Source organism: Centruroides vittatus, unplaced genomic scaffold (assembly GCF_030686945.1).
Source record: "Centruroides vittatus isolate TY-2023 unplaced genomic scaffold, ASM3068694v2 contig_10, whole genome shotgun sequence".
Classification (NCBI taxonomy): domain Eukaryota; kingdom Metazoa; phylum Arthropoda; class Arachnida; order Scorpiones; family Buthidae; genus Centruroides; species Centruroides vittatus.
In genome coordinates this window covers 4,482,876-4,510,445 of record NW_027120658.1, presented here as the reverse complement: position 1 = coordinate 4,510,445, position 27,570 = coordinate 4,482,876, and the positions used below count along the sequence as shown (strand labels likewise).

Genomic DNA, 27,570 nt, shown 5'->3' with positions numbered 1-27,570 from the left:
AATTTAATTCAAAGAACAAAACAACCGAATCTTACTCGAAATAGTATTCTTTATCGAGAGATCTTGATCGAGGAATAAGCGTATTTTGTACACCGGTTCTTTCTCGATCCAAGAAAATATCTCTAATCTAAAATCTTCTAGCTAAATAAACCAAGCCGTACAAAACAAAATTTGTAAACACGTGGATATCGGCAGTGGCGGTATCGTTCGCCATCTTGAATACTGAACACATGCGCCGAAATTTAAGCGGATTGCCGCTTGTGTGGTCACGCGGCGAAGATGCGTTTGCGACACCGCTTTTCCTTGCCGCACCGCATGTGTGCATCCGGCTTTAGAACTACGATAACGGTTCGTAAGTAACAACGACGCCGGATTTATTCATATTGTAGCTTTTTTTAAATACCGTATTTTCCGGCGTGTAAGACGACCCTCGACTTTCGAAAAGATTTTCCTGGGTTAAAAAGATTTTATAACCCAGGAAAATCTTTACTATAAAGTTTTGATGTATTTGCAGTTCTCAAGTAAACTGAAAACTTGTAAAAAAAAAAACATTTAAAGATTTTTCGACTCCCAAATTGAGGTTTTCTCCGATATTTACATACAAGTTTGTTTGTATATGGCAACGCGACAGGTGAGTATGACTTTCTATGGAAACTGGCCTCTATTTATGTGTTAAAAATGTGGGGGGAAAAAATCTAGAACACTCTAAGCGGTTTGACTCTTGGAGAGCCACGAACCCAGGAAGGCACTCCCCTTAAGGGATAGACTAGTTTACTGACAATTGACAGGGGTAAAGTTTAACCCATCTACCCGTAGGGTATGTCAACCAGATGCTGACTCGCGCCATACCTCACCCCTACGAATGATTAGGGTGCCTTCCTGGGTTGGTCAAATTACCAATGCTCAGTGGTTTCCTCCATTCTGTCACTGACAAGTGGCTATCCAGCTAATTTCTGATTTTAAATTGTTAATGAAGGGGAGAGCGCGAACGCAGTCCCCAACTACCAAAAATTACACGCTCCATCTGCCCCAGTTTGGGGTAGTGGCAGGGGTCAACTCAATCCAAGTGCAATGATCAAACCTCGCCCTGGAGGCACCGCCCTCTTGACCACGGTTAGCCTCAACGTCAGGTAAGTATGTTAAATATTTATTATCTTTCCCTTTTATCGCTCAACGCTACGGCCCAATCGCTGGTGTTTTAATACGGAAAACCATTTATTTATAAAAGCGCTTATCAAATTCTAAATCTTTCTACAAAATCCTGTCGGAAACATGTTTCTCGTATAAATTTCTTAAAAATATATCGTTTCTTTGAAAAATCGTTTTAAATTTACTCCTGAAATTTTATTAGATCACCCCCACATTACCGCGCCATCTAGTAACGATTTGTGGAAGTATTTTAATACAAGTTCTTTTTTTAAGGAACGAAACAAGTCAAACAAAATTTACTTTGTCCATAACGAGGGGTTTCATTTGCTATGTCTCTGTTTATAACCACCCACAGCAACTGATTTCAGGCGTGGGACTATAAAATTCTTTTGGCTTTTAATCAATGATCTTTCATGAAACCCTGATATATCATGTACAGATCCGATACTATAAGTAATTAAAAATAATTATTTTTACTTTTTATTTTCATAAAATAATAAAAGATTTAGGTCTGTTAACTCCCGTCTTCATTTGGCTTCTGTTGGAGGGGCACCGCCCACACCAGTCCTGCTGAGATTGCTTTGTATCTCGCTCTTAAATTAATTTTAAAAAATTTGACGATGTGCAATAAAACTGGCTGATTATCGTCTCACACTTGCTCTTTCGTGCTTTCTGAGAGTATTAATTTAAAAAGAAAGTGGAACCGGATATGAAATGTGATTTGCTCTGCATACATGAAGTCAATTAATTCAGTGGTTTCCAAACTTTGTATCTCTGCCCCCTCTTCTTCAGAAAAAAATTGTTGCGCCCCTCAATTTTCGTAACAGTCTAATTTCGTAGTGTCCTTATAATTTATTTAATGGCGTACAAAACAATATGCTTTATTAAATGAATATAGTGAATACAGAATAATTCCAATTAACAAAATAATGAATTAAGGGTACTGATGAAAATTTTGTTTAATTTGGACAGCTGGTTAAAGCCAAACTTTATAGAAAGTTAGAAACAGCGTATTCATTTGACTCATTCGGGCGATTAAGATCGGGAAAATTCAAGTGATCGATTTAGTTTTACTTTTTTAAAAAAACTTTTATCGCCCTGAGGACACTAAGAAAGTCTCTTTATAGCAAGTCTATTATGAATTCAGCCAAGCTCGCAATGGAGCTGCCTGGTGATAAAAGACAAGGAGCCAGTGGTGCACTCGGGATTTAATCGTGGGGGAGCCGCGTTGAACGGATAGGAAAATTTTTAATGCGAATTCAATAAAATTTCCATCTTACGTGACCGGTAATTCATGAGTAGTAGGCCTATAGAAATAGAAGACACGACATAATACGAATAAAAAATCAATTTTAATTAGGAAAACATTCTTTGAACACTTTCTAGAGTCTGTTTCCCTATTTTTTGGAGGGTGCCCAACTGAGACGAGCTACAAAAAATTACTTTTTAAAGTCTTTTCAATAGGAATTATCTATATATATATAAAAATGAATGTATGTCTGTGTGTGTGTATGTTTGTCCTTCATGCATTACCACACCATTTATCCGATTGCCATGAAACTTCGGGAAGTTGTTTAATACACTCCCGCGAAGGTTTGTGGCATATGTGAAGACCATCATTTCCCCCCTTTCAAAAAATATATATGGATTAAGGCTTTTATGTCCAACAGATGGCGCTAACTTCCGACGACCTAAGTTTGCTTTTCTGTGAGGCATTATGCTTTTCTGTGAGAATGGACTAAAGCCGATCATTTTCTATCTATCTATATAAATAAAATATAACGTTCGTTTGTTCCTACCGATTCCTTTGAAATTTTGACACAACGTTGCATTCGAATACGCACGTGTTTTTATATAATATACATGTCGAAATTCCCCCCACTGGAAGGAAGATGGACAGGATTATGGCTTACCGTAAAGAACTTGGCTCTATTATACTATTTTACATGCGGTTTTTTTTTTGCGTTTTTAGTTGCGTTTTATTAGGTTACGTCAACTAGAGTATATACTAAAAAGGGATTTTTCGATATTTCCTTGCGGAATAGAGGGACAGGATTAAGGCTTACTGTGAAGAACTCGGCTTTTATTATACTATTTTATTTCCGTTTTAATAGGGTACGTCAAGAGGATATACACTAAAAAGGGATTTTTCGATATTTCCCAGTGGGGAGAGAAACATAATTAAGGCTTACTGTGAAGAACTCGGCTTCTATTTATACTATTTTACATGCGGTTTTTTGCGTTTTTAATTGCGTTTTAATAGGTTATGTCAACAGAATATACACTAAAAAGGGATTTTTTGATATTTCTTGTGGGGGAGAGGGACAGGATTAAGGCTTACTGTGAAGAACTCGGCTTTTATTATATTATTTTAGATGCGTAGTTGATTGCGTTTTAATAGGGTACGTCAAGAGAATGTACACTAAGAAGGAATTTTTTGAAATTTCCCCCACGGGAGAAGTATTACAAATTTATAATAGATACATTTTGAGCCACAACAACGCGTGGCCGGGTCAGCTAGTACTTAATAAAATCAAGTCTTCTCTTTCTAAATATGACATATTTACATTACTTTCCTGATTAATTGTGTCATACAATGCATTTTATTTATTTCTTGTACAGTATTCTGTTATTTCTTTTTATTTTATTTTATTTTATTTATTATAATGATACTAAAACTCACAAAACTCCTTAAAACAATATAATCAAGATATTTCAGAAATTATCAAGAAATCGTAAATATGCTTTCTTATTTTTTTGTCTCCGATCCAAAAGTACGGTATCGTTGAACTCGCCTCGGTCCTTTCAGTTCAGATATATACTCAAATCCCGAAATTCCATAGGGAGTAATGTGACAGCCTTTGTTAAATATTTTTTATTCTGTCCTCTCTTTTATGATATAAAAGATGAGTTTATAAAAATCAACGCGTGGGTCATTTAAAAATCCTGCGTGGGTCACTGTCTGACCCGCGGGTCATAGGTTCGTCACCACTGCTATAGACTGCACGTGTCAAGTTGCGCGGGGGGCAAATGAAATAACAATAAACTTTGAAGCTTTATTTTGTAACTTAAATTAATAATTAATTAAATTAATTTAGCACGGGAAATCAGTTTCAAAGATAATTCGTTTTAAACAAATATTTATTGTATCAAATATTGAAAATCTTCATACTTAGAATTAAATGGTGTATTCCGTAAGGCTAAATGCTAAATCAAATTCACAAATGGAACTTCTTTATTACAAATAGGGAAAAAAGAAACGATACAGTAACATGTAATTTGTTGCCATAAAGCTAAAATGGAGCAGAATGAAAATCATTGCCATTGTTTAATTAAACAAAAAAATTAACACGTAGACAAATTTAAAAGCGATTTCAATTATATTTTCCATCTTATATATAACAGCCGGGATAGTAAAAATTTGTTGATAGGAAGAAGGTAAATAAATGTGATGCAACCATTAAAATAGTTTTGCTCATTTTACCTAAAATTATTCCAAGTTATATGCTAAAAAGTTACTAAAAACGAACATAAACTTAATTTTTTTAAACGAATATAAAACTGTATGATAAAGCGCCGAAAATATTAAAGATTTGAAATAAATAAATCGCAACCGCCATTAATATCCGTTGAAGTGTAAATACAGTTTATCCACTTTTTCTGATCAAATTCATGATGTTGCTTGATACAAGGTACGGAGTAAAATAAAAAGTCGTACAGAAGTGGCATTGATATTTGTGACCGTAATTCTCAGAAATGATAACTATGGTGATGGGGAACATAATGTTGGGAAACTGGCTTTTCTTCAACTGCAGCGAGAATCCACATGTATCCTTGTCACGAATAAAAGGTTCTGACTGTTGACAAATTTCTCACTGACAGGTATCGACATTTTTCAAATCGATCATTCTAAATGTAAATTTAAAGTTTCTCCATATAAAATATTAAAAATTCATTAATAAAACGAAATAATTTTTTTTCGTATAAAATTACACAATAGAATTTTTACTTTCCCTGCTGTTATATATAACAAAGGGAAAGTATAAAAATTTGTCAAAAAGGTTGCTCCAAGATTTTTACTATTCTGGACTCAGGGGACCATTATTTACTATCCTGGACTCTAAATTTGTTTCCTTTCATTTCTGCATGCTTAAGCATGGAGAAATGAAAGGGAACAAATTTAGGGTTTTTCCTGTATGTATGGATGTTAGTGTTTGTAGAAAGGCACAAATGTACACACTTTCAAGCTTACTAATTTTTGCATCTTTTGTCGAAAATTTATAAAATGTTTCAGTGAGGTTTGTCTATTAGGGGAATTGATTCTATTAAAATTTTGGTGGTTAGTAATTTAGGGAATAAGAAAAATATACAGTGGGTCGTATGCCATATCATAAGTGGGGTCAGACTTAATGAAGATTTTACTGGTTCATTAGATTTGCAATTTTTTATAAGATTCGTTCTACCCTCAAATTTAAACGTTTTACCATTTTATACTAATTAATGATATAAAACGTTTTTTTTAAATAAAATATCACAACAGATGGTGCCACACGCAGTTTTAAATGTTGCCAGGAAGTTACGAAACTTGTGGCTGGATTTGTATTATTATGTTTTCAGGCAAACACTCGAATGATATCTGATTAAGCTCTGTGCTAGGTTTATACATGATATTAAAATAAAACTAATGCCTGAATATATGTTTAATATTGTAAAAAAAATAAAAATAAAAAATACCTACGTATAGGTACATTTAAATACTATTTACATGGCTACCAATTCACTTGGTAATTGACTAGTATATGTGCAATAACGACCGGCCGATATTGCACAACTAACTCTTTCCACTTAATCCCTTTTATACAAGACGTTCTAATGTCTGCACCACTGCTGGTGTGGATGCAAAGACGGCCGATTTTTACACAATTGTCGTCGGCTGACTTAATTCGGAATAGAAATACATACAGTAGTGATGACAACCCGTTTATTTACAAAAGAATTTGCACGGCGAATCTTTATCTGAAACATAATTTGAATTTTTAATGTGAAATCGTTTGAAACTCTGTTTGTTTGTGTTTCTTTTTCACAGCAAATATCCGATTACTTTTAATTTTGAGACATTAATGTTCACTTTGATCAACTGTAGTCTGATGATAGGTTTCCAGACACTGGCGCTAACTCCATATGTGTGGGCCGTTGTGCAACATTTTCAAAACGTGCGTCCCTGGTCTTTCTGTAGATTTTCGCTAAACAGCCTAATATACATAAAATCGGTAGAACAATAAGTAATTTACTCATTTTAAAACTGGCAAATTGTAGATATTTCAATACATTGTACTCCTACTTAATTTGTGATGAATAACTGGCCGCATAAATTTGGTTGGGTTTACTTGGTTACGATTATACGACACGTGGGCGATCAGCCGAGGGAGAATGCCTCCCGAGAGGACATTTATAAGACTGGTCCCTAATTTATTTACGTGTTACAAACGTGAAGGAAACTCGGAAAAGTCCACGTGGTCATCCCGTCGTGAGCGCAAACACATGACCAAGTATAAGTGATCGGTAGTTTTATCCCCTCCGCCACTGGTGGGCCCAAAATTTTGACAAGTCGAATTTCCTCGCTCGAGATTTTTCTACAGAATTTAATGCTAAACGACTTTGACACTCTTCACTCATTAAACTCCATCAAAAGATTTTATGATTTTTGAGTGGAGCTCCACATAATTCAGAAAGTGTTTTGTCTGTGATCAGTGGCGGATTTATACACAGGCGCGCCAAGCGCGTGCCTGGAGCCTCAAAATTTAGCTCTCAAAATAAAAATAATTATTTTAATTAATTATTATTATTTTCACAATAGAAATAATTAATAATTTAGCAGTATTCCCTAAATTAAATTACACTTAATTATTTACCAAGCAATAGTGAAATCTATTATAATAATTTACAAATAAATTTTTATTATTCGTAGATTACTATATTTTTGAAATACAAATCAGTAGTAAATTTAAAATAAATAGTTTTTATATCCATGGATTACTAGATTTTTTTTTGTTTTTGACACTTTTACCAATTGAAATTCTTGTACCAATTCTTACGAATTATCTAATTTTTGTACCAATAATTTTTATAATTAATACAATCCGAACATCAGTAACCTTTTAAATATAGCCAGGCAGTTGTAATTTTATATTGGTTAATTTTCAAAGTTATTTCCTTATGTCTCACTTTTTCGGGCCACCGGTATAGTGCCTACCAGAGTAAAAACCGTGCGCGTAGAATGCATATCGTAGGGTTTAGAGGTAGTGAAAATATTTAGAGGGAGGCCTCAAAATTGAATTGCGTTCGGGCCTTTCAAGCGCTAAATCCGCCATTGTCTGTAATCGAAGTTTAAAGCAACCGAACGACCATTAATCGTGACTTTTCGTAAATATGTACAGTACATACATTTCGGCATGGCCGATGTCGTGACGGAATTTTAAAGTGCCGAAATTTTAAAATGCAATTTAGGAGCTGGGATATTCTACGTTAAAGTTCGCAATGTAACGTCTATGGACGGTTTGAAGATGTAAGATGTTTGCGAGCTACATGACAGTCGAGTTTTTGATTGCTTTCGATTTGCATTGATCTCTTCGACAATTTTTTATGTTCATCTTTACGACGGAGATTTAACATGTGCGATGGAGTGACGCAATCAATTTTTCAAAACGCGTGTGTCCTGCTGTAGCGCATGTGCCTGTCAACCGTTTGCTGGAGTTAGTCGCACATGCGGATGTTCTAAAGGTTTTCTGACGTTTTTGTCGGTTATGACGATGGACATCCCGAACATGCGGGTTTTATCCTGCTTTAGACAGAACATTAGAAGCGTATTACTACATTTGTTTTTTCATTTATAGCCGAAATAGGAAAACCTACGTCATAGAGCTCAGTTTCGTGTTCCAAAATAATACCGTTAATTTATTGTTATTTAATTAAGAATTTGATATGCAATATTTATTTTTACACCTATTTACGTAGTATTGAAGAGTTAATCGTCAGAAAGTTTTTATTAATCCTAATCTTATTAGTCATAGTTCTGCATTTTATAAATAAACGGTCTACGAACGTCCAGATGCAGTGGCATCTTTCGCTTCTCCCAACAAACGACCCTGCATACAAGAGCATGCACTAATCGTTTGTTCTTAAATTTGCAAATATCGCCGTAAGTTATTGCATTATATGAATTTTTACTTTTTCGGCTGTTATAACAGAGGGAAAGTATGGCGATCGAGCAAAAAATGTTCGCTCCCCAGATTTTTAGATTTTTGGACCAAGGACACCTTGAAATGTCAAGGAATGCAAAAAAATTCGGGGGTAACCTTTGTGTGTATGGATGTCGGTGTGTTTGTAGGGCACGAAAAGTTCTTGTTTGAAGCTTAATAACTCCTGTGCTTTTTGTCGATAATTTCTGAAATTTTGCAGGGCGGTTTGCTTGTTAGGGATATCGATGTTAATAAATTTTGGTGGTGCGGAGTTAATGGAGGGTCTCTCTAGTAGGGTCGGACTTAATGACGACTTTACTTATTAACATTTATAATTTATACTCTTTTTATAAAACTCATCCCGACCCTGAAATTAAGCTTTTTGCCATTTTATAATAGTTAAAAATATAAAAATTTTAAAAATAAAATATAACAGATGACGCCACCAAAATTTTTAATGTTGCCGGGAAATTTGAGCAATCTGTTACTGGTTAATTATCATCAATAATACCTTATTTTATTTTACTTCTAGAAATTATGCAAATTATGCAGAATCAAAACACCATAAAATATACTTAGCACATATTTATCACATAAAACTGCAAATAAAAGTTGACAGATTGAATAACTGAGCTACATTTTGTATCTAAATTGGTTACCAAAATACTCCATTTGTAACAAATGGGTGGCTTTCTGTAATTTTGCAGCTTCCAAAAAATCAATTGGCTGGTCATCTTTAAATGCGTCTTTATGATTATCAAGTATGAAGCTGCATATACTTGCTTTTGTAATTTTATAAAAATTGTAAATTGCCAGTTCTGAAATATCCTGATTATATTGTTTTAAGGAGTTTTGAGTTTTAGTATCAAGATAATAAATAAAATGAAATGAAATAACAGAATACAAGAAATAAATAAAATGCATTGTATGACAGAATTAATGAGGAAAGTAATAAAAAATATTTCATATTTAGAAAGCCAGTGTTTGATTTTATTGAAAATAATTCAATAGAAAAGACTTCAAAAAATAATTTTTTAAAATTAATATTCTAGAATTTTATTCTTATCACAGGTATGGTTCTAAAAGTTTTCAGAGGTACATTAATCATTAAATTACTGAAAAATAAATCTGTATGACCGTTGATGGCTAAGTGTAAAGATGTCATTCTGCTGACTGAATCCAGGAAGAGAATCCCAGGAACAGTGAAGACATATCAGCTCTCATTCCTCTTCACTTGGACAAAGTCATGATGGTTATGATTAAATTCCTCTTACAGCACATAGATTAGAATAAAAAAAAATCCATGCAAGAGAGAATTGAGAAAAATGTATATACATATACTGAATGGCTATAATGTTGCAGACTAAAGTGAGATGATTCCATACAGAAAAATACGTGTAAATTTTTATAAACAAATGAATCAAATATTTCATACACAGAAAGAACAATATAAATAGATCAGATGTACTGTACTTTTACTTTAACATCTGAGTTTTCTTGTATAATTACAGCTGTATAATCATAGAAATTACAAAAAGAGAGATCAATTATTATTTAACACATTCTGATTATAAATTCTTGCATATTTAAAAAACAGTATTTAAAACAGATACCCAAAAATAGCATTTTAAGTACAGTGTAATTTTGCTGAACTGCTTTTTTTGTTTTGTTGCTAAATGCTCCAGCCAAAAACAAATATACATCACAAATTATTTTTTAAAAAACATGACAAATTTGTAAAATTAATATATATTACATATTTAAACATAACTATATGTACCATATAAAATATAAAAAAATTTTTAAGTACAGTAAAACTTCTCTAACTTGAAGCTACAAGAGGTAGGAAAAACTTTGAGTTACAGATAATTCGAGTTAGAGAACAGTAGAGTAAAACATGCCAATTCTGAATAATTTGTATTTTTATCTTTCTTGCATTATATAAAGAATCTTTGATATACAGTATTTTTTTTTTTTTTTTGTTTTAAACAGCCTGTGTAACACCTTTCAGCAAACTGTTCATTGTAACTAATGGAATGAAACAGTTTTGCAGGCACACGTGGATAAAGTGAGAGGTCCTCTTGCTTTACCCAATTAGATCAATTTTCAGACAATGTTCCAGCGCAAAGCATGAGAGAATCTCTCGCTTTGGACTGGAACATCGTCTGAAAATTGATGTTGGAGGTTAGATACAACTAACTGTCTGAAAATTTCATGGAAATCCAATAATTAGGGTCACATTGGCTAGAATAAATATTAGAATTTGAGTCAGGGAAGTTGAAAGTAACATAAATCAGTTGGGGACCATGAAAAACTGACTTGGAGAAAAATTTGAGTTAAGAAATTCATGTTGGAGATGTTAAATCCCTATGCTATTCCATTGAGACCTACCAAGCGCTTCATTTCCTTCGAGTTAAAGATGTTTGAGTTAGAGAAGTTTCGTTGTATTTATTTGTCCATAGCCTTTTTGATTTGTTTCTTTATAATCCTCTAATTGAAATAACCCTGTTTACTAATGAATTTGGATTAGTAAGAGTAAACATTAATAAATTTTAAAACTTTCTGACTTACTGTTTTCTATCTATTAATAAGAGAAATAGATAATTATTTTCAAGCACTCTAAGTTAATTAATTTAAATATAAAATCAATTTAATAAGTCTTTAATTTTGTACAATATTGAGCCATTCCTGTTTAGATGTTTATAAATAATACTACTACTTGACTTAGGATATCTAAAATTCAAACCATATAATTATTGAGATTTTCGGCACTAGATTCTTCTTGGAATTAAACACTTTCAAACTGTTGAGATGATCAAATCATCCAGACATTGGAAAAGCAATGATCAGAAAGCATCAGATTAAACTTCTAATGATAAAGACAGAAAAACATATATAAAATTATAAAGCTAAAAGATATTTTAAAATGCACATAAATATTTTTTTATGAATGATAATCACAAGAGAGCTATTTATCTAATAAAAAGTAAAAAAAGATGAGTTCTTATTTTCTGAAAAGTAGGAAATTACAAAATTTCTGTTTTTCAATACTTACAATATAACCACAGGTTCTGCTAGCTTTTTAAGTAAGTAATAAATTCATATATTTATATGAAAAGTTACAGAACATAAATGTGATACTTATATGAACTATTACTATGCTAGAGGAGAAACTCTGTCTAAAGATGTAGTCAGATGGGAAAAAGTTTCTCTTCATTATTCATAATCCACTTTCATTTAAGTTAAAGAACTTTTCATTGTAAATTCAATATTTTGGAAATAAATTCACATTTGACTAGAAATATCTTAACACATTCAGCTGTTTCTATTGACCAAATATGTTATGTATGTTATGTCTACTTTGAAACATTGAAGGTTTGAATTTTGCTTCAGGACAAAACTTTTTACAAAAATAAACTGTTTATAAATTTAATTTTCACAAGCAATATTATAATGGCTCAGTGGCATGGTGTCAGTCTCACAAACTGAAGATTGAGGGTTCAAATCCCTACTGAGACTTTTTGTTAAAATCATTCTCCTCTATACTTCATATAACTTGTTTCTCATGTTAAAATATATTCAAGTTAAAGACAAGTTTCTCTAAAGTAAATATATAATTTACATCTCTTTTCCATCATCAATAATCTCATTTTTTATTCTAATTTAGGTATGAAAAATTTCACTACATGGAATTATTGTCAACCAAATAATTTTGTATATTGAACTACAAGAAATTCTGGGATGATCAGCTTGGTATTAGAAATTCATTTATTTGACTTAGAAAATTTTGAGAATGAATTGATGTTTATTTTTAAAAATCTATTATAATAAATAAATTATAATTTTTATGCTTTTTTAACATCTTTTGAAGCTTAAATTTTTCAATACTTTACACACAGGCTTAAAATTGGAAAATGCATTTTTTGTCTACTGAAAACTTCCTTTTTGAATATTAAAGTTCTAAAGAATAATAATAATATATACTAGGCAATACAACACAAGGATGATCTGACACAGGGGTAGGTTTCCTGTGAGGAATTTCTATGGGAAACTCTCTCATATTTTGGTGCTACACATGAAAGAATCCTGAAAACACTATATGGCCAGCTTATTGATTAGGTATGAACCCACAACCATTAATGTTCAATGGTTTTATCCACTCAATTACTAATGGGCATTTAGAAGAAGTGATTCAAAAATTTTTTTAACATGTTCTGATCTTCAATATTAGAGGTGCCAATATAATTAAATTAAAAATTTTCGTATTATTCCAACATCTGGGATAAGTATATCAATTTACTAACCTTTGTCTTTTCTACTAATAAACTACTGGAAAAAACAAAACATTTTTGAACAGTTTAACTATCTGCCTCAGGTCAGTTATCCCTGTATTCCATTTACAACGTTTGTTCTAAACGGAACAGTAATAACGGATCCAAGGCAGGGCATTCAAACTGTTCAAAAACGTTTATCTTTTCTACTAATAAACTACTGGAAAAATTATACAAACTTTCAGTTTGGAATGATTTACTCATCTGGATAAGTCAATTAGTTCAATAATTTTAAGTGTTTGAGTCTAAAAATTATCTGAAGTGGAAATTCTTAGTAATATTTATTCTTCTTTTTATCCTTCTTAAGTTCAATAATAGTTTTATTTTTACAACGTATTTTTTTTTATCCCTTTAATAAGATATTATACACAATAACAAATTGGCTTTAATTTATATAAAACATTTTTTCATGAGATATACTTTAATTTATCAAAGACATGTTTATCCAACTCATTGACTGTTTCTAATGGCAACCATTTATTTTCTTCTATTTCACTAGTAAAAGGATCATCAGTAATAACATCAATGTGTTCCAGATCAGAAGGAATGACCAGTCTATACGAATGCAGAAACATGCGATAAGGCATCACATCCTGTCGGTCACTGTAAGTGTAGTCACCAATTATAGTATGACCTATATCGTGGCAATGCACCCTCAATTGGTGTCTTCTGCCCGTGATTGGTTTCATCATGACTTTAGTTGCAGGAGAGTCGCAATTGTACAGACCACGCTGGAGCACCAGCACAACTGTCACAGACGTTTTGGGGTTATCACAATATGATTTGTCACAGGTACACATGCGGTGGGTGAAATCAACGCGCGTATCATTCCCTATCATTCTATCAATCACAAATAAGTCTTCATTCATATGGCCATGTACAAGAGCCAAATAGTATTTTTCTACAGTTCTCTTTTCAAAAACCTTGGAAGCCTCTCTGGCTGCATGTTTAGAGATAGCCACACAGATCGCCCCACTAGTAGAGTAATCCAAACGATGACAAAATCGAAATTTTCCATCAACTAAATGAGGAAAACACTTGAACAGTTGATTTTCTAACGTCAAAGGATGTTTTTCTGGAAAATCAGTATTAATAACAATATCTGGTTCCTTATTAACCACAATATAATGTTGACTTTGATGTAAAACATTCAAATTTTCGAACATATTGGAGAATTTTATTGAACTGCTTCTGTCGACTAACTTTCGCATGCATAACACAATCTTTTCGTTAATACTTTCTTTTCTGTAGTGTTTAACGAACTTAGACGTTTTAAAACCAAAACATGCACACAAATTTACTTAGTTTTAGACAGAATCATGTTAAAATTCGAAATTATTATCATTATACAGGAAATATACACTTACCTACAACACATGCTTAAATGCCTTTAACTACTCCCCCTTGCATTTAAAAACTTCAAAATAAATAAATAAAACTTAAGTTAACAATAATTATTTTTGGATACTTTGTAAAAATTTATCAAATAATTTACAAATTTAAAAATTATATGAAATATAAAATCAATTTCTGTTTTTAGAAATTTCGCTTTTAAGAGCGTTCACACGGATGTGCCCGAACGAATGTTCTATTTGCTTCATATTTACAGTAACTTGCCGCAAATAAGTCAGGTTCGAATCCGACTCGAACTTTCATAACTTTTATTTATGATTATGAATTTTTCGAATTTTAATTCTTTACACTCAGTTCAGTGAACCCACGATAGGGATGAAACAAGGCCCTTTTAGTAGTTACAAGGCAACAAGAATTAAAAATGTCCACAATGGGGTCTGGTTAAATCTGATAGTGAGGGTCGGAGGACGATATATTCAAGTGAGACCGCCCGTAAAATTTTCTGTAGTCGTTCGCCCGGATTCGATCCCAGGTTCCCAAAGCGGTGGGCGCCTTAACCCAGTGTGATATTGTGATATTCAACCAAGGTTCATTAAAAACGTAATGAAACTTCAGAGATATCGCGAGATACAGGGTATTTCCTTCAAATTTTTCTTGTTTTGTGGATTAATTTTGGAAAAAAGAAACACGAGTAAAGTAGGCAATGGTAATAGAGAACGTATCTGAAAAAGTCACTACATTAAATCAATACATTTCTATACGTGCATACGTAATATCGTACGTAATATGGTACCGTACCGTACGGCATTCAGTCTCGTTTATTTAAAAGAGTCTTTCAAAAAATTGATAAAAAAAAACCAATTAAAAAATAGATTTTCAATAGAATAGATTAAAAATTTAAATTAAAATTCAGTTATTATAAAACGCAATACTAATGAAAAACCTCATGTCTGTTTTCTTCCAAAATCCGTATTAAACTAGAGGCTAAGACTTTAAAACACAGCTATTTTTATTCTTTTTTTTAATAAGCAATGTATTTCGGATTATAATTTTTTTTAATCCCTCTCCAGGCTTCCGACGTAATAGAAGCAATTTGCCGACATCTTACCTCCAGTGAGGTGGCAACAAATTGCATCAGAAAGAGTAAGGCCAGGAACACACATGCGTAAAATTCGGCGTAAAATCTAGCATAAAACAGAAAGCGTAAAAATTTTTCTGAAATTTTGGCTCAAACAGAACTGAAAAAAGAGTAAAGCATGTCTCTACTTCTTATGCCGTAGAATTTTTACGCCAAAATTCCTCCAATAAAGAGAAGTCTTTTCTGTGACGTCAAAGTAGACACGTGGTTTTTATTCTAACAATGGCGATAATGTGGATTAACCCTATAATTGTGACGGTCTCGAAAAAACGAAAAATAAATGAAATAGAGGGGTTTATTGAATCTGTTCGCCACACTAGTGTCATGTATAAAGACACTATTTAAACAACATTTATGGATGGCTATAGGTGCAAAATTTCAAATAATAGATAGGTCTAGTAGAATCGATATACAGTAGACCCCCGTATAACGCGGTAGATACGTTACGTGTTGTACGAGTCACTTAAATACAAGCCAATCACAGCCTGGCACGTGTGCAGTTTAGGGGCTACGGCTGTTTGAAAGGTTTTCTCCCATAAAATTAATCGATTCTAGACTAATTTGACTCAACATTTCCAAATCACGTATAATTTTTGGGGAATAATCCATATAAAGTATGCTATAAACAAAAAATTATAGGATTACTTACCGAGTGTGCACCGTTCGACGACGCCATTGCTTAAGCTTGTTTTAGTCGCGGAGCGGCTCATCGAACGGTGGGCGCGTGTTTCCTGATCAGCGAATTTTTGAAGAAAAATAACTTAACTTTGGAGACATGATTAATAAAAATATAATTTTTATGGCCGTTGAATAATAAATGTTTTTTAGTAGGTCTAGTCTCGTTTAAACTCAACGGTTTGTACAATATCCGCTATTGGTCCAGATTCGACCAATCCTGTCCTGACACGAGTCGGCAGTGACGTTTTACCGTGTTATACGAGTCTCTTTTAGCATGTTATACGAATACGATCGCAATTTTTTCGCAGTATTATAGGAATCCGTGTTATATGAACCCGTGTTATAGGGGGTCTACTGTATAGACCTAGTATTTAGATCCCACGTTCTTTATTTGAATTCGGAATACAAGTGTATTAATTTAAATTTTCTATATTATAGCAAAGGAAGCAGAGAAAAATTGGAAGATACAAAGGGATAGATATATGAGAGGAAAAAATAATTAAAATTAACACTGTTAGTGATGCTTCCTATTCGGCCAGAATTTTTACGTATGTGTGTTCTGGCATAAAAGAGTAAAACAGAACTGAACTGAAAGCTGATTTCTGATTCAGTTTTTTGACACGCAATTTTACGCATGTGTGTTCCTGGCCTAAGAGTTTCAACTCAGAACCACTGCTCCAGTCTAACATACTTCTTTACTCCGGGGTGTAGCCACAATAATTTTCTTAAAATTAAATTTCTCGAGAAATGAGAAATATTAAAATAATAACGTTTTCTCGAGAATATCTCGAGAAGAAACATTAGTTAATACATTTTCTATTTGTTGTATTAACTTTGTTTTATGATTTAATCGTGACGTAGTGTACAAGTATTTGTTTTATTATCATATTTTTCCCCTCTTCTTATATTTTACCTGTAGATTCATTCGATAATTCTAGTGATTTTATTCTGACATTTAATCGATTTTCTATCTATTGTATGAAAAATCTTTTTAGACTTATATTTTTGGCCCTGGATTTTTTGGTCATTTCTGCTCTAGAGAATAGAATGAATAAGAAAATAAATGTTTTTTAAACGTGGAATGAATGCCAATAGTATTATTTTAGAATACTTCCGAAAAAGATTGGAAAGTTTAATTTGATTCAAAGTGGAAGCTGTATCTTAATAAAACGAGCCGTTTACATTTCCACCAGAGGTCCTAGCAAGGTTTTCAGGTGGTGCGAGATCTCATTGTGGCGATCCCTTGTAGAGACTAAACTGTACATAGATGTCGATGCATTTTTGTAGGTGCTGTGGCAGTTTTTGTATGCCCATGTGATACCAGTCGCCGCCATGTCGCGGGTACCACCTTGCGCACACCTTCCGATATTGAAACTTTTCCGTTACTATCCCATGAATGGTGCTTGAGAAAACTTCAAGAACCAAAATGCAGAGATCATACAGAGTGATTCGTCGATCTTTACACATGCTTTGTTCAACCGCCGTGACGGTGTCGTCAAAAATTTACGGTCTCCCGCTCCTTTTTTCGTCGTGAATTTCAGTACGATCAACTGCAAACTCTTTACATCACTTGAGGTCGTTTTTGACATCTATGCACGACTCGCCATAGTGTCCTCTCTTTTATGATATAAAAGATAAGTTTATAAAAATCAACGCGTGGATCATTTAAAAATCCTGCGTGGGTCACTGTCGGACCCGCGGGTCATAGGTTCGTCACCACTGCTATAGACTGCACGTGTCAAGTTGCGCGGGGGGCAAATGAAATAACAATAAACTTTGAAGCTTTATTTTGTAACTTAAATTAATAATTAATTAAATTAATTAGCACGGGAAATCAGTTTCAAAGATAATTCGTTCTAAACAAATATTTATTGTATCAAATATTGAAAATCTTTTTACTTAGAATTAAACGGTGTATTCCGTAAGGCTAAATGCTAAATCAAATTCACAAATGGAACTTCTTTATTACAAATAGGGAAAAAAGAAACGATACAGTAACATGTAATTTGTTGCCATAAAGCTAAATGGAGCAGAATGAAAATCATTGCCATTGTTTAATTAAACAAAAAAATTAACACGTAGACAAATTTAAAAGCGATTTCAATTATATTTTCCATCTTATATATAACAGCCGGGATAGTAAAAATTTGTTTATAGGAAGAAGGTAAATAAATGTGATGCAACCATTAAAATAGTTTTGCTCATTTTACCTAAAATTATTCCAAGTTACATGCTAAAAAGTTACTAAAAACGAACATAAACTTAATTTTTTTAAACGAATATAAAACTGTATGATAAAGCGCCGAAAATATTAAAGATTTGAAATAAATAAATCGCAACCGCCATTAATATCCGTTGAAGTGTAAATACAGTTTATCCACTTTTTCTGATCAAATTCATGATGTTGCTTGATACAAGGTACGGAGTAAAATAAAAAGTCGTACAGAAGTGGCATTGATATTTGTGACCGTAATTCTCAGAAATGATAACTATGGTGATGGGGAACATAATGTTGGGAAACTGGCTTTTCTTCAACTGCAGCGAGAATCCACATGTATCCTTGTCACGAATAAAAGGTTCTGACTGTTGACAAATTTCTCACTGACAGGTATCGACATTTTTCAAATCGATCATTCTAAATGTAAATTTAAAGTTTCTCCATATAAAATATTAAAAATTCATTAATAAAACGAAATAATTTTTTTTCGTATAAAATTACACAATAGAATTTTTACTTTCCCTGCTGTTATATATAACAAAGGGAAAGTATAAAAATTTGTCAAAAAGGTTGCTCCAAGATTTTTACTATTCTGGACTCAGGGGACCATTATTTACTATCCTGGACTCTAAATTTGTTTCCTTTCATTTCTGCATGCTTAAGCATGGAGAAATGAAAGGGAACAAATTTAGGGTTTTTCCTGTATGTATGGATGTTAGTGTTTGTAGACAGGCACAAATGTACACACTTTCAAGCTTACTAATTTTTGCATCTTTTGTCGAAAATTTATAAAATGTTTCAGTGAGGTTTGTCTATTAGGGGAATTGATTCTATTAAAATTTTGGTGGTTAGTAATTTAGGGAATAAGAAAAATATACAGTGGGTCGTATGCCATATCATAAGTGGGGTCAGACTTAATGAAGATTTTACTGGTTCATTAGATTTGCAATTTTTTATAAGATTCGTTCTACCCTCAAATTTAAACGTTTTACCATTTTATACTAATTAATGATATAAAACGTTTTTTTTAAATAAAATATCACAACAGATGGTGCCACACGCAGTTTTAAATGTTGCCAGGAAGTTACGAAACTTGTGGCTGGATTTGTATTATTATGTTTTCAGGCAAACACTCGAATGATATCTGATTAAGCTCTGTGCTAGGTTTATACATGATATTAAAATAAAACTAATGCCTGAATATATGTTTAATATTGTAAAAAAATAAAAATAAAAAATACCTACGTATAGGTACATTTAAATACTATTTACATGGCTACCAATTCACTTGGTAATTGACTAGTATATGTGCAATAACGACCGGCCGATATTGCACAACTAACTCTTTCCACTTAATCCCTTTTATACAAGACGTTCTAATGTCTGCACCACTGCTGGTGTGGATGCAAAGACGGCCGATTTTTACACAATTGTCGTCGGCTGACTTAATTCGGAATAGAAATACATACAGTAGTAATGACAACCCGTTTATTTACAAAAGAATTTGCACAGAGAATCTTTATTCTAAACATAATTTGAACTTTTAATGTGAAATCGATTGAACGTCTGTTTGTTTGTGTTTCTTTTTCAGATCAGTAAACAAATACCCGATTACTTTTAATTTTGAGACATTAATTTTCACTTTGATCAACTGTTGTCTGATGATATGGAGTTAGCGCCAGTGTCTGCAAACCTATGTGTGGGCCTTTGTGCAACATTTTCAAAACGTGCGTCTTTGGTCTTTCTGTAGATTTTCGCTAAACAGCCTAATATACATAAAATCGGTAGAGCAATAAATAATTTATTCATTTTAAAACTGGCAAATTGTAGATATTTCAATACATTGTACTCCTACTTAATTTGTGATGAATAACTGGCCGCATAAATTTGGTTGGGTTTACTTGGTTACGGTTACGCGACACGTGGGCGATCAGCCGAGGGAGAATGCCTCCCGAGAGGACATTTATGAGACTGGTCCTAATTTGTTTACGTGTTACAAACGTGAAGGAAACTCGGAAAAGTCCACGTGTTCAGCCCGTTGGTGAGGCGCAAGCACATGACCAACTACAAGTGATCGGTAGTTTTATCCCCTCCGCCACTGGTGGGCCCAAAATTTTGACAAGTCGCATTTCCTCGCTCGAAAATTTTTCACAGAATTTAATGCTAAACGACTTTGACACTCTTCAGTCATTAAACTCCATCAAAAGTTTTTTTTATGATTTTTGAGTGGAGCTCCACATAATTTAGAAAGTATTTTGTCTGTGATTAGTGTCGGATTTATACACAGGCGCGCCAAGCGCGTGCCTGGGGCCTCAAAATTTAGCTCTCAAAATAAAAATAATTATTTTAAATAATTATTTTTTTCACAATGGAAATCATTAATAATTTAGCAGTATTTCCTAAATTAAATTACTTTCAATTAACTATCAAACAATAGTGAAATCTGTTATAATAATTTACAAATAAATTTGTATTATTCGTAGATTACTATATTTTTGAAATACAAATCAGTAGTAAATTTAAAATAAATAAATAATAAAAGCAATGGGATCGGTTAATATAACATTAAAATTAATCAATTCTAAGAAATTTTTCTTTTAAAAAATCACGAGAACTACAAGCGAAAACACTTTTTAATTCCGATTTCGATAGAGTTGAAATAAAAGAAAGACCAGTAAATTACTCTCAGTGGTTCTTACTTTATTCTGTCCATATATATTTCGCTTACACAGCCTCTTCAGTGGATCACTGAAGATTTATTTCGCTTACACAGCCTCTTCTGCAGTGGATCACTGAAGAGGCTGTGTAAGCGAAATATATATGGATAGAATAAAGAAAGAACCACTGAGAGTAATTTACTGGTCTTTTTTTTATTTCAACTCTATCGAAATCGGAATTAAAAAGTGTTTTCACTTGTAGTTCTCGAGATTTTTTAAAAGAAAAATTTCTTAGAATTGAAATCAGTAGTAAATTTAAAATAAATAGTTTTTATATCCATGGATTACTAGATTTTTTTTTGTTTTTGACACTTTTACCAATTGAAATTCTTGTACCAATTCTTACGAATTATCTAATTTTTGTACCAATAATTTTTATAATTAATACAATCCGAACATCAGTAACCTTTTAAATATAGCCAGGCAGTTGTAATTTTATATTGGTTAATTTTCAAAGTTATTTCCTTATGTCTCACTTTTTCGGGCCACCGGTATAGTGCCTACCAGAGTAAAAACCGTGCGCGTAGAATGCATATCGTAGGGTTTAGAGGTAGTGAAAATATTTAGAGGGAGGCCTAAAATTTGAATTGCGTTCGGGCCTTTCAAGCGCTAAATCCGCCATTGTCTGTGATCGAAGTTTAAAGCAACCGAACGACCATTAATCATGACTTTTCGTAAATATGTACAGTACATTTCGGCAAGACCGAGGTCGTGACGAAGCTGGAATTTTAAAATGCAATTTAGGGGCTGAGATATTCCAGGTTAAAGTTCGCAATATAATGTGTATGAACGGATTGAAGATGTAAGATGTTTGCGAGCTACATGACAGTCGAGTGATAACGTTAAATCAAACTCAAAATAAATGATTTTCATTTAAATGATTAAAGATATTATGATAAAATAACACTACAGTTGAATATTTTAAACGAATTTTAAATGAATTTAATTTAATGTTGGGTAACTTTTATTTGTATAAATTCGTTTCAATTAATTTTATGTGATAATAGTTTATGAACACTCATAATAAGCGAGATCTACGTTTTTTTCTATTCATTTTTTGATAGTTTCTGATTTCATAACATTATGATTTCTATGAAAATCATTGAAAAAAATCTAAAGTGTTTTAATGTGTTGTTTCAAATTATATTTAACTTTTAATGCAAAGTAGAAATTTTACGTTGATTTATTTTTACAAATTCTGTTTTCCTATAGTACTTGATTTATTATTCTAATAATTAGAATAATAAATCAAATACAGCAGATGTATGTTGTATTGTTCAGCGTATGTTGTATTGTATTAATCAATAAAAAAATCTTAAGGTACATATGTCTATAACGTTATTATACAGTAGAGAAAAATAATTTTTTAAAAATAAATATTTTATAATATGAATGTAAAAAGTTAATAACAAAATGAAACTTTAGATTTCATAGTAGAAAGATAATACTCTTTTAAAAAATAAATATTTTATAATGATTGAATGTAAAAAGTTAATAACAAAATGAAACTTTAAGATTTCATATGAAATCGATTAATACTCTAAATAATTTGAATTTTAGAATTAATATATTTACTTCGTTTCTTTAATATTTTATTTTTGTACCAACGTTAATATTTATTACATTTACATATAGACAATTCGTTTTTTAAAAATTTTATTAAGTTTTTTTTTTATTTTTCAACTTTACAATTTTTTGAATATTTTAAAATGTTCAACAAATAAATAATGAAAAAGTCTAAAATAAATACAATGAAAATTACAATAAATAAAAGAAAATTGAAATTGAACACGATTCTTCTGTTACTCACAACAATTTCTCTATAAAATTTTCTTAAACATTTTCAAATATAAAACAAATAACAACGAAGAAATATCCAATGAAAACAATGAAAATTACAATAAATACAATTAAATTCAAGTACTGGTAAATAAAAGAAAATTGAAGATGAACATGATCCTTTTGTTACTTATAACAATTTCTCTATAAAATTTTCATATTTTTTCAAATATAAAATAAATAAACAATGAAGAAATATACAATAAAACAATGAAAATTACAATAAATATAATTAAATTCAAATACAATTTTCAATTTAAGGAAATTGAGATTTAAAAGTTTCCTTTGTTGTTTATAAAGATTTCTCTTTTAGTTTTTTTGAGCATTTTAAACTACGAAACAAATTAACAACGAAGAAATATAAAGTAAAAACAATAAAAATTAGAACAAAAAACAATTAAATTTAAATAAATTTAAAAGTTTCTTTTGTTGTTTATTAAGATTTCTCTTTTAATTTTTTTTTTGATATTTAAAAAACTTCTTAAATCTATGAAAATAAAAATGAAAATAATCAATACATTTATTTAAAATATTCAATTATTTAATAATTTTTAAATGAGTAAGTTTATTTTTTTTCTAAAAACCATTATTTACAAATCAAACGAAAATTATTCAATGCATAATTATTAATTTTCTAAGCCTTAAGTATAAAATACAAAAATATTTTCACATTCTTAAACACTTACTCGAGACGAACTCGGACCAAATCAAGCAGATGGATACTTGATGCAATGATGAAGGAAAAGAGATCCTTACTCAAACTGAACATATTCGGTTTCTCCATTTTTCATGCTTTTCCATACTTTATGCACTGATCTGAATGTGAAAAAACAAATTTAATTATTTATTGAAAACTTGTATTTGAATTTGAATTTTATCAAATTATATTGAAAGCGAATATCGAGGTTCGCTCTTAATATCGATTTATTTGATTGACTGCGAATATTACATTGTATCAAATTGATAATTAAAAAAATTGAATATAATAATAACTCTGAAAATATATAATATATATCTATAATAACTCTGAAAATATGCAAATTTATACTATGCCGCAGCGCAGAAAATGAGGCAGAGACAGCCATAAGACATTAATGAAAAAGAATTTTTATGTCCTTGTGAAAAATCACTTATTATATTCCGTAATATGAACACAACCACGGTCTACATCTTCTAGATATTGTGATAACTGGATATCGTAAAATAAGCAAAAGATTATGTACAATACAACAGGTAATCGGTTAATCTACTTCCTGTTAGTCTTTTTAAAAAATTTTTACGTTTTAAAAATATTTTATTGTATACGGCTTATATTCTTATACATTGTTTTTATACCAGATATAAATACTGTGTGTAAAAGGGATTACTCCCTTTATAAAAAATAAGATACATGTGTCGATTGAGTTTAAAACTTGTATGCATGGCAGATCGAATATGATAATGGTAAGAACCGTACCTTGTGTTAATTTTGTTTGTCAAATACTTGTAATGTTGTAATTGTTTTTGTTTCTTTCCGTCGGATGGCTAAATTATTTTTTGTAAATTAAAGACAATCGATTCAAAAGGCCACCATTTATTACGTGCTTTTAGATGAAAACATTTGGACGACCTGACCTTTCTTTTTAGGCTACTTGGCCGCCTCTAGTTAAAAAACACAAAATTTATCCAATTAAAAATATAAAATTTTCTAAAAACTGGAATAGGTTGGTCTTACGATGTCTTCTAATAGTGTACCATCCTGTTCCACTTGGAGATTTTGGCCGATTTATATCTGTTACAGTAAAAACCCGTTTTTAGTTAAAACGCGTTTTTACCGGATGTCATCGTTAAAACCCGTTTTGTCTAGTTAAAACTAGAATTTACTGCTGTACATGTTTTGATTTTAGATAAAACTAGTTTTAACTTTTAACATTAGTTAAAACTAATTTTAGCTACATAAATATGTTTGGGGGAAATAAATAAAGTGATGATTGGGATTAAAACATTTATTATTTAATATGATATTTATTGAAAATATTGGTCACACATCTGTGTTAATAACATTAATTAACCCTTTGTCCCTGAAGGCACCGATCGATAGGTACCCTGGCTTTTTAAGCAAAACTTCGAGGGTACCGATTCATCGTTACTTTGGTAAATATCGATTTTTGTAAAATTTATTAACAACAGATATAATCTCGTTCGGTATGAAGTGAATAAAGTATAATAATTCGTTATATTAGTTGATAGCAGTATAAAATTTTGATTTCAAACAAATGTTTGATATAATGTGCGATAATTTCACAACGAATAAACATACATGCATAAGTGTTATATCGAATTATACAAAACAATATTCTACGTCTTTCTGGCTCAGTGCCAGCAAACAACTATGTAACTAGACAATGTTAATTTTCACAAAATGTTACAAATTATCAAGTTTATGTGTCAGTTCTGATATATATATATTTTTTTCTTATAAATTTTTCTAATAAAATGTATTGAAAAATATCGTGTTTAAAACTAAAGATATTAATAAATGTAAGTGATTTTTTTCATGTAGATATAATAATAATTTGATTTTTGGTGAATTTTTAAAATAATATCGCCTGACTGACCTATATTGCGTTAGGAGGGATCGCAAAATAAACGTAAACAAGATGTCGGGGAAAAGGGTTAAGGGGCTTTGGGTAAACTTTATGGAACAAAGGGGGCGGTGGATCGAAAAAGTTTGAGAACCTCTGTTCTAGGAGTTCAAGAATGAAGTCTACAGAAAAATTTTATTCGTTCTTAACGAAAAAAGTATAAGCCAGCTTGAGTATGATCATGCTAGAAAAGTCTGGAACCATTTTAAATTAAAAAATCTAGGTGAATGGCATGATTTGTATTTAAAATTGAATTTTTTGTTACTATCTGATGTATTTGAGAATTTTAGAGATTTATGTTTGTACAAAAGCTGCGGCTTAGATCCTGTTTGGTATTATACTACACCAGCATTAGCTTGGGATTTATGTTAAAATATACAAGAGTTAATTTAGAATTAACAGATTATGAAATGTATTTGTTCTTTGAAAAAGGAAGAAGAGGTGGAATTAGTGTTCTAATGGATATGGCGTTAGCATCTGAGAATCATCAAGTAGTATATCTAGATGCTAATAATCTTTATAGTTGGGCTTTAAGTCAAAAATTACCATAAAAAGACTTTAAATGGATGGATTCTAATGAGTTAGAAAGTATCAATGACATCCTGACTTCTGATAATCATACCGGTTACGTGTTTGAAGTTGATTTAGAATTTCCGAGAGATTTAAACTGCATAATAAATTTAATGATCTTCCACTAGCTCCTGAAAATCAAGTTCCTCATGAACGTAGTTTGTCTGGGGAAAGACAGAGTAACTTTTCAGTCATTTTTATGATAAAAAGAATTACAGTGATACCTCGGTTTTTATCAATAATCCGTCCGAAAACAATCAGAAAAATCTGAAACCGATGAAAACCGAGACATTTATTTCCATACGAATTAATCCAATTAATATAAATCCAATTAATTCATTCTAGACACTCCCAAAAATACAATTTATAGAGAATGAATATAGTGTTGTAATACTAAAAACAATAAGAAATTAATATAAAATGAATATAAAAGACTAATGTAAAGAATAAATGAATATTTAACATGGCCTTTGAAGGACTGCTGGCTCTGGAAACTTTCTTTGGTCCCACGATAGAGCTAAAAGGAAAGGAAAGTAATGGAATTGTTTGGCTAGACGCGCGGGGTAATGCTCACACAATGAAAAACGACACACTGAGCAGGAAAACCATGGGTCGCCCTATGTTTTCTCAAAATTAGCACAGGAAGTTACGTGGAAATCATGGACACGTCGACGAAAACCGAGACAGATTTTTCGCAAAAAATCGACGAAAACCGAGGTATTACTGTATATAGAGCATTACAAGATAATAAACTCTATAAGAGCCTAGGAATGAAAATAACAAAAGTCCACGTTTACACAATCAGATTTCATAGCACCATATATTAAGTTTAATACTGAGCAAAGACAAAAGGCAAAAAATAATTTTGAAAAGGCATTATGGAAATTAATGAAGATAAGGTTCGGAAAGCTATAACTTCACCCACCTATTCAATTCACTATACGTCGAGCATCAACCTACAGCTTTCGTCATACGTTACAAAATTCTATGTTTACGTGTTCTTTTATTGATAAATCAGGCCAGTTTTTACGGAATAATTTTAAAAAGACATTCCTAATAAGGAAAATTAATATTATGAGGGGGTATTACTTGCAAAAAAACTTAAAATTGTCACTTTTCCTGTTAAAACTTTGCTATTGGCATAATTCACGAACTAATTGTGATTTATGGTATTAAAAATTAAATAAATTGATTTATGTTTTATTTGGGCATTTAATGAATATAAAATTCTAAATATTTATCGAAAAATTGAAATATTTTATAATAAAAACAACGAACTAAGATGTTTTTAGTTATAATTTATTCGAAATCTCCTCGTGTATTAACAGTAATTTTTATGGATAATCGAATATTTGTATGTTTTTATTACATGAACAAGCAAAATATTATTTATTCGATATACATGCATTTGGTTCAGAATTGATGATTGTAGATAAAAGTTCGTGTTATTGACATGAATATATTCTGTTTTTAATTTTAAAGATTGAATTGATTAAAACTTTTTTTAATGTACAAAAGAGATTTCGTGAGTCTGGAAATAATTTGTAATGAATTCATGTAGCTTTCATTACTTTGACAAAAGTATAACTGCCTTTTCTTCCATCAATTCTAAATCTTATATATAAAATTCTCGTGTCACAATTTTTGTTACCGTACTCCTCCGAAACGGCTTTACCGATTTTTACCAAATTTGATATGCATATTCAGTAGGTCTG

The 27,570-nt window shown here is 31.3% G+C and overlaps 2 protein-coding genes and 1 non-coding gene across 4 annotated transcripts in view; all 3 read right to left on the bottom strand.

Moving 5' to 3' along the window:
• Positions 1-27,570, bottom strand: part of LOC136976278 (four and a half LIM domains protein 2-like) — a 157,764-nt gene that overhangs the window by 17,665 nt on the left and 112,529 nt on the right. The gene's annotated exons all lie outside the window — the stretch shown is intronic.
• Positions 974-1,138, bottom strand: LOC136981756 (U1 spliceosomal RNA). Its single transcript, XR_010881769.1, has one exon. It is a non-coding gene; the product is annotated as a U1 spliceosomal RNA (small nuclear RNA).
• Positions 12,987-13,976, bottom strand: LOC136990840 (RNA pseudouridylate synthase domain-containing protein 1-like). Its single transcript, XM_067289323.1, has one exon. It carries the CDS (start codon positions 13,927-13,929, stop codon positions 13,126-13,128), a length of 804 nt encoding a protein of 267 aa, XP_067145424.1. The 5' UTR covers positions 13,930-13,976; the 3' UTR covers positions 12,987-13,125.

Excerpts from the sequence above, each read along its gene's own strand:
- LOC136990840 (XM_067289323.1), bottom strand. The coding sequence starts at position 13,929 with ATGCGAAAGTTAGTCGACAGAAGCAGTTCAATAAAATTCTCCAATATG.